The sequence below is a fragment of the Oncorhynchus kisutch genome, linkage group LG23 (genome assembly GCF_002021735.2).
Source record: "Oncorhynchus kisutch isolate 150728-3 linkage group LG23, Okis_V2, whole genome shotgun sequence".
Taxonomy (NCBI): Eukaryota; Metazoa; Chordata; class Actinopteri; order Salmoniformes; family Salmonidae; genus Oncorhynchus; species Oncorhynchus kisutch.
In genome coordinates, this window is record NC_034196.2 from 43,645,371 (window position 1) to 43,663,966 (window position 18,596).

At 43.8% G+C, this 18,596-nt stretch overlaps 1 protein-coding gene across 3 annotated transcripts in view; it reads left to right on the forward strand.

The window, feature by feature from the left end:
* Window positions 1-18,596, forward strand: part of wdr7 (WD repeat domain 7) — a 323,738-nt gene that overhangs the window by 78,990 nt on the left and 226,152 nt on the right. For 2 of the 3 annotated variants that reach the window (XM_031802280.1, XM_031802282.1), the window contains 3 exons: window positions 10,412-10,507; window positions 13,636-13,754; window positions 15,299-15,422. In XM_031802280.1, coding sequence (XP_031658140.1) covers window positions 10,412-10,507; window positions 13,636-13,754; window positions 15,299-15,422 — 339 coding nt within the window. The remainder of the gene's footprint in view (window positions 1-10,411; window positions 10,508-13,635; window positions 13,755-15,298; window positions 15,423-18,596) is intronic. The other variant, XM_031802281.1, reaches the window with a different exon arrangement.

Below are 18,596 nucleotides of genomic sequence, written 5' to 3' on the forward strand. Positions count from 1 at the left end.
GGGAAAGGCTCAGGGAAAGGCAACTGGCCCTTTTTGTAAGCAAGGGGCGAGAACTAAGTCGGGGTCTCAACTTACTGTTAGAATAGTAGAATACCCCAGGTGTCATTTAGAATGATGACAGTACAATACACCAGGTGTCATTTAGAATGATGACAGTACAATACACCAGGTGTCATTTAGAATGATGACAGTACAATACACCAGGTGTCATTTAGAATGATGACAGTACAATACACCAGGTGTCATTTAGAATGATGACAGTTAGAACAGTACAATACACCAGGTGTCATTTAGAATGATGACAGTACGATACACCAGGTGTCATTTAGAATGATGACAGTACGATACACCAGGTGTCATTTAGAATGATGACAGTACGATACACCAGGTGTCATTTAGAATGATGACAGTACGATACACCAGGTGTCATTTAGAATGATGACAGTACAATACACCAGGTGTCATTTAGAATGATGACAGTACAATACACCAGGTGTCATTTAGAATGATGACAGTATGATACACCAGGTGTCATTTGGTAATGTGGTTGTGCATCAGCAGTTTCTCTCTTGTTATTTCATGTCAGCTAACATGTTTTAGATTGGTAAGTTCGCCAGCTGTCTAAACTTGTAGTAATCATGGTCAAATTACAGACCGGGGGGGCCCACATTGATTTTGTTAGTCACTTTCAATCAGATATCATATTCAAAACTGCAAATATGTCTCTCCGCCCCATGGCAAAATATGGAGAATTTCAGGACTCTTAAAACTTCACTTGGGTTCTCCAAAAGACTAAGGCTGACTCTGACAGCATGTGTGGGGTATGTATCTGGACAGCAGACCCACAAGTCACTGCAACCTTTCATGATGAGTTCAGAGAGTTCCCTGTCAGTTGCCCATCCCTGATCTAGGTGATCCAGGTCAGTTTGGGTGGTGTGTTCATATGTGGAATAATATTGGATCAGACGATGTCTTAATGGCATATATTAAACACATTTAATACTCTCAATTAATAAAATAAAAAAGGAAGATAAACCGGAAATGAAATGATTTGTTCTTGCATGTACATATTTTAATAGCTATATATCTAGCTATCTAACTATATATATATATATTTTTTTACATGAACTATGTAAAGATGCACTATGCAGAAATCGCTCCGCCACTTCCTGGTTTGCCAATAGTTGACCTAGTTGCATGTTTTGTCACAAACTGAAATAAGTGTAGTGTAGAGACTCATTGTACCATCTAAACCACTGTGAAATATATTTTCATAAAAGACTCAAAAACTAAACTTAAGAACGGGAAACATAGAAATAGAGCACATAGAACAGATCTACAGCTTCTTAGACTTGCTTTCAATGTGAACGACAGATCTATAACACGCATTTCTATGTGAATGCGGTCCCATACTGCAGCTTTAATTGTAGGAACTGAGTAGTGTATGTGGTATGGACCAATCATGGCCCTGCTACACTCGTCTTTTGTTGTTGTATCATAATTAAATGTCGAAATTAAAGTATAGTGCTTATGTATGAACATCGTTATCAACTAACGACTTCGCTAACCTTGAACACACACACACACACACACACACACACACACCCACACCCCTACGTATGTACTGGTCTCCATGCAGATGGCACAAAGGCCAGTTGAACAAACAACAACGCCCCCTTCCCCACACACACACACACACACACACACACACACACATGTGCCCCCACCCCTCCCATTTGCTCTCGGAGCATTGGGGCCGTTGTTACACCATATTGTAATTGAGAGGCAGTATCCTGTAGTGACCTGCTAAATGGCTGTGTCATCCTCCCGTTGACACTCTGGCCGTAAGGACCCTCTGCTCATTATGCTAATTGTGTCTGCTCTTTCCCCTCTAACCCAGTCTGGGCATCACTTCACAATAATGTGAGGTAAAACGGCGTTTATCCAAAGATCACGTGTGTATTTTACGGTCTTCACCTTATGCTATTTTTAGTACAGCGTTGGTATTGAGTACTGCCGTCGGTATTGAGTACTGCCGTCGGTATTGAGTACTGCCGTCGGTATTGAGTACGGCCGTCGGTATTGAGTACGGCCGTCGGTATTGAGTACGGCCGTCGGTATTGAGTACGGCCGTCGGTATTGAGTACGGCCGTCGGTATTGAGTACGGCCGTCGGTATTGAGTACGGCCGTCGGTATTGATTTAGAGCTATCAAGGCATTTCACTGTACCTTTGCACGTGACATTTAAAAACTTCAAACTTGATATCATTTAACAAAAACAAACAGAATAAAAATATAGACAATGCCAAAATGTAGTGTGTGTGAGTGTATATATATATATATATATATTTTTTTTTTTTAATTCACAAGGGGCCGTTCGTTTTATTACCCAGAATCAGAAGATGTGTCTTTCTTCGTGGCTGTGTCCGATCCGATACAGTGCCTGTCATTAGTATTCACCCCCCATATCATTGTGATCCAAAGTGGGATAAAACATTTTTTAATGATCTACTCAAAATACTCCAATGTAAAAAATTATTCAAAAATATGAATGAAAAATAAATGTCTTATTTACCTTGATTAGGTCAATAAATTCAACCCCTTGAGTCTATACATGTTAGAATCCCCTTTAGCAGCGACTACAGCTGTCAGGCTTTCTGGGTAAGTCTCCTAGATGGCGCCGTACTGAATGGCCACCGGTTTGCAAAGCTCCGATCCAACTTTGCTTTTTTTGTGATTTATTTAGTTCTTTAATTTTTTACTGTGTTTTTAACTAAATGTACCCTCTATTTCTTACCACCGACAAGAACTCTTGGCAGTTAATTACCCCAATTCCAGCTTCTACTTCCACTCATCTGTCCTGGGCTCTTTCTGTAATTATGACGCCTCCCGACGAGGACCAGTTAGAGAAAAGAGGGGAGGGGGGGGGGGGATCTGGTCACACTTGATAATAAGATGAATGACCTCCGATCGTGTATTCGCTACCAACGGGACTCTAGGAACTGCAATCTTTTTAGCTTTTCAGAAACATGGCTTTCGGACAAGATACACCCCCCCCATGGCTATCCATGGCTATCCAGCTCGATGGCTTCTCCATTCAACAGGCTGACAGGACAGTGGAGTCGGGGATATTGAGGGGGAGGGGATACTGTCTTCATCTTCATCAACTCCAACTGGTGTTCTAATTCCTCACTGTTCACCCGTCTTGGAATACTGGATGGTCAAATGCCCTTCAACCTCTTCAGCTGTTATCGTGACTGCTGTGTGTATTACATACCACCTCAGGATGAGAAAAGATAACATGCCACCTCAGGATGAGAAAGATAACATGCCACCTCAGGATAGGAAAAGATAACATGCCACCTCAGGATGAGAAAAGATAACATACCACCTCAGGATAGGAAAAGATAAGCTGGCGCTGTGTGTATTACATACCACCTCAGGATGAGAAAGATAACATACCACCTCAGGATGAGAAAAGATAACATGCCACCTCAGGATGAGAAAAGATAACATGCCACCTCAGGATGAGAAAAGATAACATGCCACCTCAGGATGAGAAAAGATAAGCTGGCGCTGTGTGTATTACATGCCACCTCAGGATGAGAAACGATAACAAGCTGGCATTTAAAATGGTCCAAACACACACACAGTCGTGAAGAAAGCGTGACAGTGCCGCTTCCCCCCTCATGAGGTTGTAAAAGTTTTGCAATGGCCCTCAAGTCCTGAAAAGGTTCTACAGCTGCACCATCGAGAGCATCTTGACTGGCTGCATCACTGCTTGGTATGGCAAATGCACCGCCCTCGATCGCATTGCGCTACAGAGGGTGGTGAGGACAGACCAGTACATCACTGGGGCCCAGCTCCCTGCCATCCAGGACCTCTATATCAGAGGGTGGTGAGGACAGACCAGTACATCACTGGGGCCCAGCTCCCTGCCATCCAGGACCTCTATATCAGAGGGTGGTGAGGACAGACCAGTACATCACTGGGGCCCAGCTCCCTGCCATCCAGGACCTCTATATCAGGCGGCGTGAAAAGAAAGGCCTGGGAAATTGTCACCCAAGCCATAGACTATTTTCACTGCTACAGGCATGGCAAGAGGTACCGGTGCATCAAGTCTGACACCAACCTCCATCACGCCAGCATCCCTGTCTCCTATACATATCTACCTCCATCACTCCAGTATCCCTGTCTCCTTCCCCCTATATATATCTACCTCCATCACTCCAGTATCCCTGTCTCCTTCCCCCTATACATATCTACCTCCATCACTCCAGTATCCCTGTCTCCTATACATATCTACCTCCATCACTCCAGTATCCCTGTCTCCTTCCCCCTATATATATCTACCTCCATCACTCTAGTATCCCTGTCTCCTTCCCCCTATACATATCTACCTCCATCACTCCAGTATCCCTGTCTCCTATACATATCTACCTCCATCACTCCAGTATCCCTGTCTCCTATACATATCTACCTCCATCACTCCAGTGTCCCTGTCTCCTTCCCCCTATACATATCTACCTCCATCACTCCAGTATCCCTGTCTCCTATACATATCTACCTCCATCACTCCAGTGTCCCTGTTCCCTATACATATCTACCTGGTATTGGATCTGACTTTTTAAATGTTTCCTGAATATAGTATGCTTGCTTGCTTACTTTGTCTATTTCATATTCTTATGTCTTGTGTTTTTTTTTTCTAGTATTACACTATTGATTATTGCATTGTTGGGTTTTGAGTTGTCAAGAAAGGTATTTCACTGTACTTTCACTGCATCTGAACTGCACCTATAATGTAGATTTAGCCTTGTGTTATAGGTTATTGTCCTGCTGAACTGCACCTATAATGTAGATTTAGCCTTGTGTTATAGGTTATTGTCCTGCTGAACTGCACCTATAATGTAGATTTAGCCTTGTGTTATAGGTTATTGTCCTGCTGAACCGCACCTATAATGTAGATTTAGCCTTGTGTTATAGGTTATTGTCCTGCTGAACTGCACCTATAATGTAGATTTAGCCTTGTGTTATAGGTTATTGTCCTGCTGAAAGGTGATTTCATCTCCCAGTGTCTGGTGTAAAGCAGAAGGAAGCAGGTCTTCCTCTAGGGTTTTCCCTGTGCTTAGGTCCATCCTGTTTGTTTTTATCCTGGAAAAACTCCCCAATCTTGACAAGCATACCCATACCACGATGCAGCCTCCACCATGCTTGAAAATAAAGAGGCTGTTACTCAGTGATGTGGTGTTTTGCGTTTAGGCCAAAAAGTGAGTTTCTTTGCTGTGTTTTTTTTAGCAGTATTACTTTAGTGCCTGTTTTGGGAATATGTTTTATATATTTGTATTCCGCGTTTTTTTTTATTCCTCTTTTCAATCTGTCATTTACGTCATTATTGTGGAGTCACGACAATGTTCTTGATCCGTCCTCAGTTTACTCCCATCACAGCCAAACTGACCTCTGTAGCTGTTTTTAAAATCACCAATAGTGTCATGGTAACATCCCTGAGCAGTTTCCTTCCCGTCCTGCAGCTCAGTTCAGAAGGACGACTGCGTCTTTTGTTTCTGGGGTGTTTTAATACAGCATCGTTATTAACGGGTCCATGCTTTTAAAGACATATTCAATGTCGGATTTTGTTATTGTTACCCAGCTACCAATCAAAAGCCTCGTAAGAAGGGCAGTGAAAAACTTCCTGGTCTTTGTAGTTGAATCTGTGCTTGAAATGCAATACTTGACTGAGGGACCTTACAGATGCTGTATGTATGTATGTATGGGGGACAGAGGAAGGAGTAGTCATTCACTACTAGACTGAGGGACCTTACAGCTGTTGTATGTATGGGGGACAGAGGAAGGAGTAGTCATTCACTACTAGACTGAGGGACCTTATAGATGCTGTATGTATGGGGGACAGAGGAAGGAGTAGTCATTCACTACTAGACTGAGGGACCTTACAGATGTATGTATGTATGTATGGGGGACAGAGGAAGGAGTAGTCAACCCCTATCATTTCACACAGAGTAAGTTCATTTAAAAAATCACAATTGAATCTATTTCAATCCCGCTTTGTAACACCACACAATGTGAAGAGATAATGCTACCCACTGTATATAGTGGCTATTGATTCTGGTTTTTATTTTGGATTTGAGGAGATAACGAAAGTTACTCCAAAGCGTGGAGAGGGTTTTTCCTTCTTCTTCTCTCGTTTCCTGTTCTATTGATCTGGAATGCGTTTTGTGAAAACTGTTCCACGGTTCTATCATTTAAGTGTTCTTTAATGGAGTCGTGCCAAGATAAAGGCCCTAGGCTCCGGTCCAAATGGTACCCCGATTCCTTATAAATATAACTAATACATACGAAAGTAGTGCCCTATAAAGGGAATTAGCGTGCAATTTGGAACACTTTGTAAGTCTTTCGAACAGCATGGTGAGCCGTCGTAGCAACTTGTTAAAAGAGAGGGATTTGGAGGAACTAATGTTCTCTCAGGCCGTCACACAGCCATTAAGGAACATGGAGGGCTTGGAGGGAGAGGGGGGGGGGGGGATCCACGATCACATCTCTCGTCTTTTTATTATGGGAACGGCAGTCGGAGGAAGACTTCTATTGCTTCATGGGTTTTTATTCTGAAACGGCTTTATTCGCGCACGGCAACAACAAAAATATCATTCAATATGCCTTTCTGCAATGCCTAGTTTAGTTACATTAATCCATATATACATTTATTGCATTATTGTGTGTTTGACTTCATCATGAAAAGCCTGGTTTGATTTAAACCAGGGACCAGGGACACAGACACTGCTCTGACACCGATAACCTGCTATCAGTCTGCCAGCCTCTCCTCCTTCTCTCCATTGCCTCTCCCTCTCCTCCGCCCCTCCCTCTCCTCTCCCTCTCCTCTCCCTCTCCTCTCCTCCTGGTGTCATTCACTGTTTGCATGGCTTGAGCTTTCTCTCTGCCTGCGAGTGCCTGCTCACCAAAGGCCCTCACCTCTCTCACAGGCCCCAGCCCTCACCTCTCTCACAGGCCCCCAGCCCTCACCCCTCTCTGGCCCCCAGCCCTCACCCCTCACTGGGCCCCAGCCCTCACCCCACTCTCGGGTTCTCAGCCCTCACCCCTCTCTCGGGTTCCCAGCCCTCACCCCTCTCTCGGGTTCCCAGCCCTCACCCCTCTCTCGGGCCCCCAGCCCTCACCCCTCTCTCGGGCCCCCAGCCCTCACCCCTCTCTCGGGCCCCCAGCCCTCTCTCGGGCCCCCAGCCCTCACCCCTCTCTCGCACCCGCCTTCCTCCGCTTTGCTCCTCTCTAGGGAGAGTTCAGTGGGGAAACCACAGAGCCAGGTGGGTTTTTCAAGTCACACATGACAGGTTTGTGCCACCATCACCCATCTTCCTAGTTGACATGACATAGCCCAAACCCATCCTCCTAGTTGACATGACATAGCCCAAACCCATCTTCCTAGTTGACATAACATAGCCCAAACCCATCCTCCTAGTTGACATGACATAGCCCAAACCCATCTTCCTAGTTGACATAACATAGCCCAAACCCATCTTCCTAGTTGACATAACATAGCCCAAACCCATCCTCCTAGTTGACATGACATAGCCCAAACCCATCTTCCTAGTTGACATAACATAGCCCAAACCCATCTTCCTAGTTGACATAACATAGCCCAAACCCATCCTCCTAGTTGACATGACATAGCCCAAACCCATCCTCCTAGTTGACATGACACAGCCCAAACCCATCCTCCTAGTTGACATGACATAGCCCAAACCCATCCTCCTAGTTGACATGACATAGCCCAAACCCATCCTCCTAGTTGACATGACATCTCCCAAACCCATCCTCCTAGTTGACATGACATAGCCCAAACCCATCCTCCTAGTTGACATGACATAGCCCAAACCCATCCTCCTAGTTGACATGACATAGGCCAAACCCATCCTCCTAGTTGACATGACATAGCCCAAACCCATCCTCCTAGTTGACATGACATAGCCCAAACCCATCCTCCTAGTTGACATGACATAGCCCAAACCCATCCTCCTAGTTGACATAACAGCCCAAACCCATCCTCCTAGTTGACATAACATAGCCCAAACCCATCCTCCTAGTTGACATGACATAGCCCAAACCCATCCTCCTAGTTGACATAACATAGCCCAAACCCATCCTCCTAGTTGACATAACAGCCCAAACCCATCCTCCTAGTTGACATAACATAGCCCAAACCCATCCTCCTAGTTGACATGACATAGCCCAAACCCATCCTCCTAGTTGACATGACATAGCCCAAACCCATCCTCCTAGTTGACATGACATAGCCCAAACCCATCCTCCTAGTTGACATAACATAGCCCAAACCCATCCTCCTAGTTGACATAACAGCCCAAACCCATCTTCCTAGTTGACATGACATAGCCCAAACCCATCCTCCTAACTCGCCGGTTTGAAAACAAAACACGTTTTTTCCCCACTGAACTCTCCCACCGTGTGTGTGTGTGTGTATATGACGTGTGTCTGACCAATACACATGTCTTTTGGAAACATCTGTTCTGTTTCTCATCTGATGTACTTTGTTTCTCTGGTCTCTCAATCTGGGGATTTAAAGCCTTTACAACACATACAGTACCAGTTAAAAGTTTGGACTTATTCACCCTCTTTGAATTATCTCAACCAGCTTCATAACGTAGTCACCTGGAATGCATTTCAATTAGAAACTTTGAAAGTTTCTTCAAGTGCAGTCGCAAATACCATCAAGCGCTATGATGAAACTGGCTCTCATGAGGACCGCCACAGGAATGGAGGACCCAGAGTTACCTCTGCTGCAAAGGATAAGTTCATTAGAGTTACCAGCCTCAGAAATTATAGCCCAAATAAATGCTTCACAGAGTTCAAGTTACAGAGACATCTCAACATCAACTGTGCAGAGGAGACTGTGTGAATCAGGCCTTCATGGTCAAATTGCTGCAAAGAAACCACTACTAAAGGACACCAATAAGAAGACACTTGCTTGGGCCAAGAAACACGAGCAATGGACATTAGACTGGTGAAATCTGTCCTTTGGTCTGATGATTCCGACATTAGACGAGACCAAATTTGAGATTTTTGGTTCCAACCGCCGTTCCTTTGTGAGAAACAGAGTAGGTGAATGGATGTTCTCTGCATGTGTGGTTCCCACTGTGAAGCATGGAGGAGGTGGTGTGATGGTGCTTTGCTGGTGACACCGTCAGTGATTTATTTAGAATTCAAGGCACACTTAACCAGCATGGCTACCACAGCATTCTGCATCAATATGCCAGTCCCACTAAGCCCAGACCAGATGGGAATTAATTTATTTTTCAACATGACAATGACCCAAAACACACCTCCAGGCTGTTTTAAGGGCTATTTGACCAAGAAGGAGAGTGATGGAGTGCTGCATCAGATGACCTGGCCTCCACAATCACCCAACCTCAACCCAATTGAGATGGTTTGGGATGAGTTGGACCACAGAGTGAAGGAAAAGCAGCCAACAAGTACTCAGCGTATGTTGGAACTCTCTCAAGACTGTTGGAAAAGCATTCCAGGTGAAGCTGGTTGAGAGTGCGCCAAGAGTGTGCGAAGCTGTCATCAAGGCAAAGGGGGGCTTCTTTGAAACAAATATTTTGATTGGTTTAACACTTGTTTGGTTACTACATGATTCCATATGTGTTATTTCCAGGGGCGGCAGGGTAGCCTAGTGGTTAGAGCGTTGGACTAGTAACCGGAAGGTTGTGAGTTCAAACCCCCGAGCTGACAAGGTACAAATCTGTCGTTCTGCCCCTGAACAGGCAGTTAACCCACTGTTCCCAGGCCGTCATTGAAAATAAGAATTTGTTCTTAACTGACTTGCCTGGTTAAATAAAGGTAAAAAAAAAAAAAAAAAAAAAAAAAAAAAAAAAAGATTTCATAGTTTTGATGTCTTCACTAGTATTATGCAATGTAGAAAATATCAAGAAAAACCATTGAATGTCCAAGATATTCGACTGGTACTGTGTATACTTGTTTTTGTCACAAAAAGTAATGTATTATGTTTAGTTTAAAAAAAAATATGGCATTTGTTTTATAAAACGCAACATTTAGATGATTCATGACATCAATAATTACATGTTTGGGCTGAAGTAAATTTAAAAAGGTTTCAAATGCTCAAACCTAGCTCTGTAATTAATTTGATTTTTTTTAAATGAACCTTTTAAAACTAAAATGAAATTACTGCAACTGTTGATATTTACATCAATTTGCAAGAAAATCTTCTGAAATCTTTACCTCCTGAACCAAACTCTGTGGTTCTGTTTTTCTTCATCTCTCTGTTACTAACTGCTGTTCTCCTGAAAACTGTGGAGTCCGTGTTTTTTCTTATTTCCCCTCTTGACTGATCTTTCATTTCCTCTGCAAGCCGCTGCTGTTGCTGCTACTACCAGTACTACCAGTCCTGGCATTGGGGCTTTTCCCCCAAGTCCAACTGCTTTCCATTGTCCCTCAGTCAACGAAGGTACAACCAACCCCTGACAACATTGCCCTCTAACTATATACTCTCTCTATCTTCATCTTTCTTTCTCTCTCAATTTCAATTCTCTCAGTTTTTCTCTGCCTCCCATCTGCCATGTGCTCATCTTCCCCTTGGTCCAAATAGTGCCCCATCTCGGTCGTGTGTTGTTTTTGTCTGTCTCTTCTGGTCTGTCTTTTGTCCTGGTGATTGTCCAAGTCTTGTCAGTCTTTCCTATACAGGATCTATATTCACAAAGCATCTTCGTTGTTTTGCTGCTTTTTAAAATAAAATCCTAATGAATAAGGCAACTGGATGCTTTGTGAATGTGGTTCCAGATGTCACTGTGTGTTTGTACTGTGTGTGCATGCTCGTTCCGCCTGGGAGACTACCAGAAAACACAACCAACATCAACACATCCAGCTGAATCAAAAGGACCCACTTGGCTTTTTCTCTCTCTTTTTATGCAGTGCTGAATTTCAAGTTGTATTTTTCAGCTGGATTCAATGAGCATTTTTCCAGGTGGATTTTTTATTTTTTTAAATGATCTAAAAAAAATAAAAAAAATGTTGTTTTTTTAAATAGGAAAGCTAAAATGTTTTTTTTGTTTTCTCCTTTTAATCACAAGAGAACAGATTTTCAAGTTAATTCAATAGATTCATAGAAACGTACAGTTTCAGGATAAATAACATTTAAAAAAGGATCTATAACATTTTCTCTTTCGAATCTAAATATGTTCACTGATATTTGCAGTGCAACAAATAGTTGTGTAAATCTCCTGAGTGGCCTTTTTATTCTTTAACAAAAAGGCAGATCCAATGCTATATTGTCAAATGATTAAACAATTGTTTGTTGCAGTTTAAAAAAAAAAAAAACTGTGTTGTAATTATTTTTTCGAAGCCTTTTGATTTAATGAAATAATAAATCATTCATTTTACAAAGATAGTGACATAGATGCCCCTGACATTTTGTTGAATTCTGTAGGGAGTAAATAGTGCCTTTCAGAAAGTGTTCATACTCATTATTCCACATTTTATCTGAATTCAAAATGGATTTATTTGAAATTATTTTTTACCCCATAATGACAATGAAAACATGTATTCACACCCCTGAGTCGATTTGTATCAGCACCTTGATATTAGATGCACCTGATCTTAGCTGCACCTGATCTTAGATGCACCTTGCTATTAGATGCACCTTGATATTAGAATCACCTTGATATTAGATGCACCTTGATATTAGATGCACCTGATATTATATGCACCTTGATATTAGATGCACCTGATATTAGATGCACCTTGATATTAGATGCACCTGATATTAGATGCACCTGATATTAGATGCACCTGATATTAGATGCACCTGATATTAGATGCACCTTGATATTAGATGCACCTTGATATTAGATGCACCTTGATATTAGATGCACCTGATATTAGATGCACCTTGATATTAGATGCACCTGATCTTAGATGCACCTGATCTTAGATGCACCTGATCTTAGATGCACCTGATCTTAGATGCACCTGATATTAGATGCACCTGATATTAGATGCACCTTGATATTAGATGCACCTTGATATTAGATGCACCTTGATATTAGATGCACCTGATATTAGATGCACCTGATTTTACATGCACCTGATTTTACATGCACCTGATTTTACATGCACCTGATCTTAGATGCACCTGATCTTAGATGCACCTTGATATTAGATGCACCTGAGTGGAGTATGGAGTGTCACAGCAAAGGGGTGTGAAATACTTACGTAAATTAGATTTCTGTATTTCCATTTTCAAATACATTTGAAAAACATTTCTAGACTATGTTTTCACTTGTGTCATTGTAAGGGGGTGTTGTGTGTAGCAAGGTGAGAGAGAGAAACACATCTATTTTAAATCCATGTTGAATTCAGGCTGTAACACAACAGTACTTTGTGAAGGCAGCATAAACTCTGGTTTATTAGCGTTATACATAACAGAACCAAACTCAAATGAAGGTAAGTACTTATTGTATGGGGCAGCATTGGATACTACCATACGATCTTCATATACAAATACATGTTGTATGCCGTGCATCCCCAAATCGGCAAGATTTAAATCCCGAACCATATATTTGAACGATATATGTGAATAGGATGCATACCATTGTTCGATATTAAATACTCTCTTCCACATTCATATGGTATTTTGATAACATTTCAAAGTTGTTCAAATGGTCCACAAGCGCCGGTTGCTTCCTGGCTGTTTGTTCATGTCTGTCTGAAGGTTGTAGGATCTAACAAATATTTATATTTTATTATTTAATGTGCCCGTGAACGGATGTGACCCCCCCCCCTCCCCCACCCCCCCCTCCCCCCCTGGTCACTGTGTTACCATGTGACTACTGTTAAAACCCCCCCCCCCCGGTCACTGTGTTACCATGTGACTGCTGTTAAAACCCCCCCCCCCGGTCACTGTGTTACCATGTGACTGCTGTTAAAACCCCCCCCCCGGTCACTGTGTTACCATGTGACTACTGTTAAAACCCCCCCCCCCGGTCACTGTGTTACCATGTGACTGCTGTTAAACCCCCCCCCCCCCGGTCACTGTGTTACCATGTGACTGCTGTTAAAAAAAAAAAAACGTTCACTGTGTTACCATGTGACTGCTGTTATAACCCCCCCCTTGGTCACTGTGTTACCATGTGACTACTGTTATAACCCCCCCCCCCCCCCCCCCCCACACTCTTGGTCACTGTGTTACCATGTGACTACTGTTATAATCCCCCCCTCCCTAGGTCACTGTTGATCTATGACTGCTGGTATAACCCCCCCCCCCCCCCCCCCCCCCTTGGTCACTGTGTTACCATGTGACTACTGTTATAATCCCCCCCTCCCTAGGTCACTGTTGATCTATGGCTGCTGTTATAACCCCCCCCCCCCCCCCCCCCCCCCCCCCGGTCACTGTTACCATGTGACTACTGTTATAACCCCTGCCCCTTGGTCACTGTGTTACCATGTGACTACTGTTATAATCCCCCCCCTCCCTAGGTCACTGTTGATCTGTGGCTGCTGTTATAACCCCCCCCCCCCCCCCCCAGGTTACTGTGTCGCCCTGTGTGACCTTGCGGCTGCTGTTTTTAACCCCTGCAGGTTGGAGCCAGCTGGCTGCTATGCACTGTGTGATGCTGCCTGACCTGCTGGGCCTGGACAAGTTCAGACCACCTCTTCTGGAGATGTTGGCGCGCCGCTGGCAGGACCGCTGTCTGGAGGTAATACACTGTACAGATATTTCAAATCTATTCAAACATGTCAACGTAAACTCTCTGGTGCACAGAGTAACAGGGCCAGGCCAGGATTAGGGTTAGTGGAGCTGTGTGAGGGGTTAGTGGAGCTGTGTGAGGGGTTAGTGGAGCTGTGTGAGGGGTTAGTGGAGCTGTGTGAGGGGTTAGTGGAGCTGTATGAGGGGTTAGTGGAGATTTTGGTATTTTATTAGGATCCCCATTGGCTGTTGGTATGTTATCAGGATCCCCATTGGCTGTTGGTATGTTATTAGCATCCCCATTGGCTGTTGGTATGTTATTAGGATCCCCATTGGCTGTTGGTATGTTATTAGGATCCCCATTGGCTGTTGGTATGTTATTAGGATCCCCATTGGCTGTTGGTATTTTATTAGCATCCCCATTGGCTGTTGGTATGTTATTAGGATCCCCATTGGCTGTTGGTATGTTATTAGGATCCCCATTGGCTGTTGGTATGTTATTAGGATCCCCATTGGCTGTTGGTATGTTATTAGGATCCCCATTGGCTGTTGGTATGTTATTAGGATCCCCATTGGCTGTTGGTATGTTATTAGGATCCCCATTGGCTGTTGGTATGTTATTAGGATCCCCATTGGCTGTTGGTATGTTATTAGGATCCCCATTGGCTGTTGGTATGTTATTAGGATCCCCATTGGCTGTTGGTATGTTATTAGGATCCCCATTGGCTGTTGGTATGTTATTAGGATCCCCATTGGCTGTTGGTATGTTATTAGGATCCCCATTGGCTGTTGGTATGTTATTAGGATCCCCATTGGCTGTTGGTATGTTATTAGGATCCCCATTGGCTGTTGGTATGTTATTAGCATCCCCATTGGCTGTTGGTATTTTATGAGCATCCCCATTGGCTGTTGGTATTTTATTAGGATCCCCATTGGCTGTTGGTATTTTATTAGGATCCCCATTGGCTGTTGGTATGTTATTAGGATCCCCATTGGCTGTTGGTATGTTATTAGGATCCCCATTGGCTGTTGGTATGTTATTAGGATCCCCATTGGCTGTTGGTATTTTATTATTCACTCTCTTGCCTCCTCTCCTGTTCACTCTCTAGCCTCCTCTCCTGTTCACTCTCTTGCCTCCTCTCCTGTTCACTCTCTTGCCTCCTCTCCTGTTCACTCTCTTGCCTCCTCTCCTGTTCACTCTCTTGCCTCCTCTCCTGTTCACTCTCTACCCTCCTCTCCTGTTCACTCTCTTGCCTCCTCTCCTGTTCACTTCCTCACCTGTTGTAAACCGCCCTGTGTTTCTCCGTTGGTCGAGCGTGGCGCTAGCAGACTTCAAGGGTCGTTGGTGCGATTCACACTGGGGCCACCCATTTTGAAAATGTCTGCACACATGTAAAAGTGTTTGCTAAATGAAATATATTATTTTATTAGCTTCCATAACCTGTGTGTGTCTGTCCACCGGCGTACACCCTGAGAGACTGACTGGTGTCCTTCCTGTTGGGATGTCACTGTTGTCAGCTACTGATGTTAATATCCTGGGTCTTTCTCCACTAGGTGAGAGAAGCGGCCCAGGCCCTGCTCCTGGCTGAGCTGCGGAGGATTGGTCAGTCAGGCAGGAAGGACACCATCGACCTGTGGGCCCCCTACCTGCCCCAGTACGTGGATCAAGTCAGCTCACGTAAGTTTACATGTGCGGGCGGGGCCGGGTGTGGGGGCGGGGTCCGGGTGTGGGGGCCGGGTGTGGGGGACGAGTGTGCGGGCGGGGATACAGTCTATAACATCAGTGGGCAGTCAGTCATATTCTATAGCCAACCTCAGTCAGGTATATTCTATGGCCAACCTCAGGCAGGTATATTCTATAGCCAACCTCAGGCAGGTATATTCTATAGCCAACCTCAGGCAGGTATATTCTATAGCCAACCTCAGGCAGGTATATTCTATAGCCAACCTCAGGCAGGTATATTCTATAGCCAACCTCAGGCAGGTATATTCTATAGCCAACCTCAGGCAGGTATATTCTATAGCCAACCTCAGGCAGGTATATTCTATAGCCAACCTCAGGCAGGTATATTCTATAGCCAACCTCAGGCAGGTATATTCTATAGCCAACCGCAGGCAGGTATATTCTATAGCCAACCTCAGGCAGGTATATTCTATAGCCAACCTCAGGCAGGTATATTCTATAGCCAACCTCAGGCAGGTATATTCTATAGCCAACCTCAGGCAGGTATATTCTATAGCCAACCTCAGGCAGGTATATTCTATAGCCAACCTCAGGCAGGTATATTCTATAGCCAACCTCAGTCAGGTATATTCTATAGCCAACCTCAGTCAGGTATATTCTATAGCCAACCTCAGTCAGGTATATTCTATAGCCAACCTCAGGCAGGTATATTCTATAGCCAACCTCAGGCAGGTATATTCTATAGCCAACCTCAGGCAGGTATATTCTATAGCCAACCTCAGGCAGGTATATTCTATAGCCAACCTCAGGCAGGTATATTCTATAGCCAACCTCAGGCAGGTATATTCTATAGCCAACCTCAGTCAGGTATATTCTATAGCCAACCTCAGTCAGGTATATTCTATAGCCAACCTCAGGCAGGTATATTCTATAGCCAACCTCAGGCAGGTATATTCTATAGCCAACCTCAGGCAGGTATATTCTATAGCCAACCTCAGGCAGGTATATTCTATAGCCAACCTCAGGCAGGTATATTCTATAGCCAACCTCAGGCAGGTATATTCTATAGCCAACCTCAGGCAGGTATATTCTATAGCCAACCTCAGTCAGAGCTGCCCTCCCTTTATCTGTTTTACTGTGTTCTCAGTTCTTTACAACACTTATTTCCTAGGTGCTCTTTGTCCGTCAGAACAAAAGTTGTGGGATAGAGGGGTTGTGAGCTCTTATTATAAACAACGAAGAACCAAAGAAATGTACCAGAACACGGAACGAAATAATGGATTGTGAGCGGCTGATCGAAGCCTTCGAATTGAGCTTCTGTGGTACGGCGTGGGCGTTGAGACGGGAAGAGAGATGTGTGTGCGTGTGGGGAGAGGGAATTGTGTTTATTTACACACAGCTCCTGTATTGATCACACAGGTCAGATGTTATTGATAGAATCAAGAGAAGCCAGGCTTCACGGGGACGCCGCTTCCCTGTCGTCACGGGGACGCCGCTTCCCTGTCGTCACGGGGACGCCGCTTCCCTGTCGTCACGGGGACGCCGCTCCCTGTCGTCACGGGGACGCCGCTTCCCTGTCGTCACGGGGACGCCGCTTCCCTGTCGTCACGGGGACGCCGCTTCCCTGTCGTCACGGGGACGCCGCTTCCCTGTCGTCACGGGGACGCCGCTTCCCTGTCGTCACGGGGACGCCGCTTCCCTGTCGTCACGGGGACGCCGCTTCCCTGTCGTCACGGGGACGCCGCTTCCCTGTCGTCACGGGGACGCCGCTTCCCTGTCGTCACGGGGACGCCGCTTCCCTGTCGTCACGGCGTATGGGACAAACGCGCACACAATGCATGGGAAGGCAGTGTGGGAGTGTCACAGTTGTGTTTTGAAAGTGCACTGTGTTACTGAGCTGCTGATCCATGCCCTGATAGAGGTGAATATCTTGTTGAGGTGTGTGTGTGTCCACTATGTGATGTGAGTGGCCGTGCCTCTCAAAGCATTAACCAATTAGCCCCATTCCAACATTTAGCCTGAACCTACTATCAGGGTGTATTTACTGGCTAAATACATTAGATTGAGGCTAATGAGGCTCAGACAGGCGGACAGGCAGACAGACGTTCTCACTATATAATATATAGTGCACTACTTTGGTACTATATATAGTACACTACTTTGGTACTATATATAGTGCACTACTTTGGTACTATATATAGTGCACTACTTTGGTACTATATATAGTGCATTACTTTGGTACTATATATAGTGCACTACTTTGGTATTATATATAGTGTACTACTTTGGTACTATATATTGTGCACTACTTTGGTACTATATATAGTGCACTACTTTGGTACTATATATTGTGCACTACTTTGGTACTATATATAGTGCACTACTTTGGTACTATATATTGTGCACTACTTTGGTACTATATATAGTGCACTACTTTGGTACCATATATTATGCACTACTTTGGTACTATATATAGTGCATGTGGAAAACTATTCCAACCAGAAACACACAGACCAAGACAACGTGAGCAAACATACTTCCACTATGGTGACACACTACAACATTACAAAAATACGCTACGGAAAAAGAAGGAACAGCAAGTCAGACATCAACTCAATGAAGAATCGAATGGATCTAACAATTGGAACTCACTAAACATAACTCTTCTATTGTTCCTCAACTTGTGTATGATATAATTAGACTAGCACAGCTAAATAAAGGTTAAATATTAAAAAATATATAAATATATATTTATAATCTTTCTTTTTTTTTAGCTTTGGGTCTCTACCTTTATCCAATATAAAAAATTACAAAAAAAATTATTTTTTAAATTTGATACATGAGACCGAATCATGCCGGTCCGTCACATTCATGAATGTATTATTCAATGCAATAGTAGTAAAGGCCAAATTTAAATATTTTACCAAATCATTTTTTATATATATTTTTAGAATAACTAAAGTGGTCATAAAATTTTGCAAATCCATTTGTCAGCGTAGACCCCCCCCCCCCCCAAATGTAATTGGCTTTTTACCAAATTACCATATGAAAGAGCATGTATTTACCCAGCACACCTTAATCGACAAACAAACAAAACAAAAGCAAAGTCCTTAATGCATATTGATTTCAAAAAAAGCTTTTCACTCAATTGGGTGTGAGGGCTGCTAT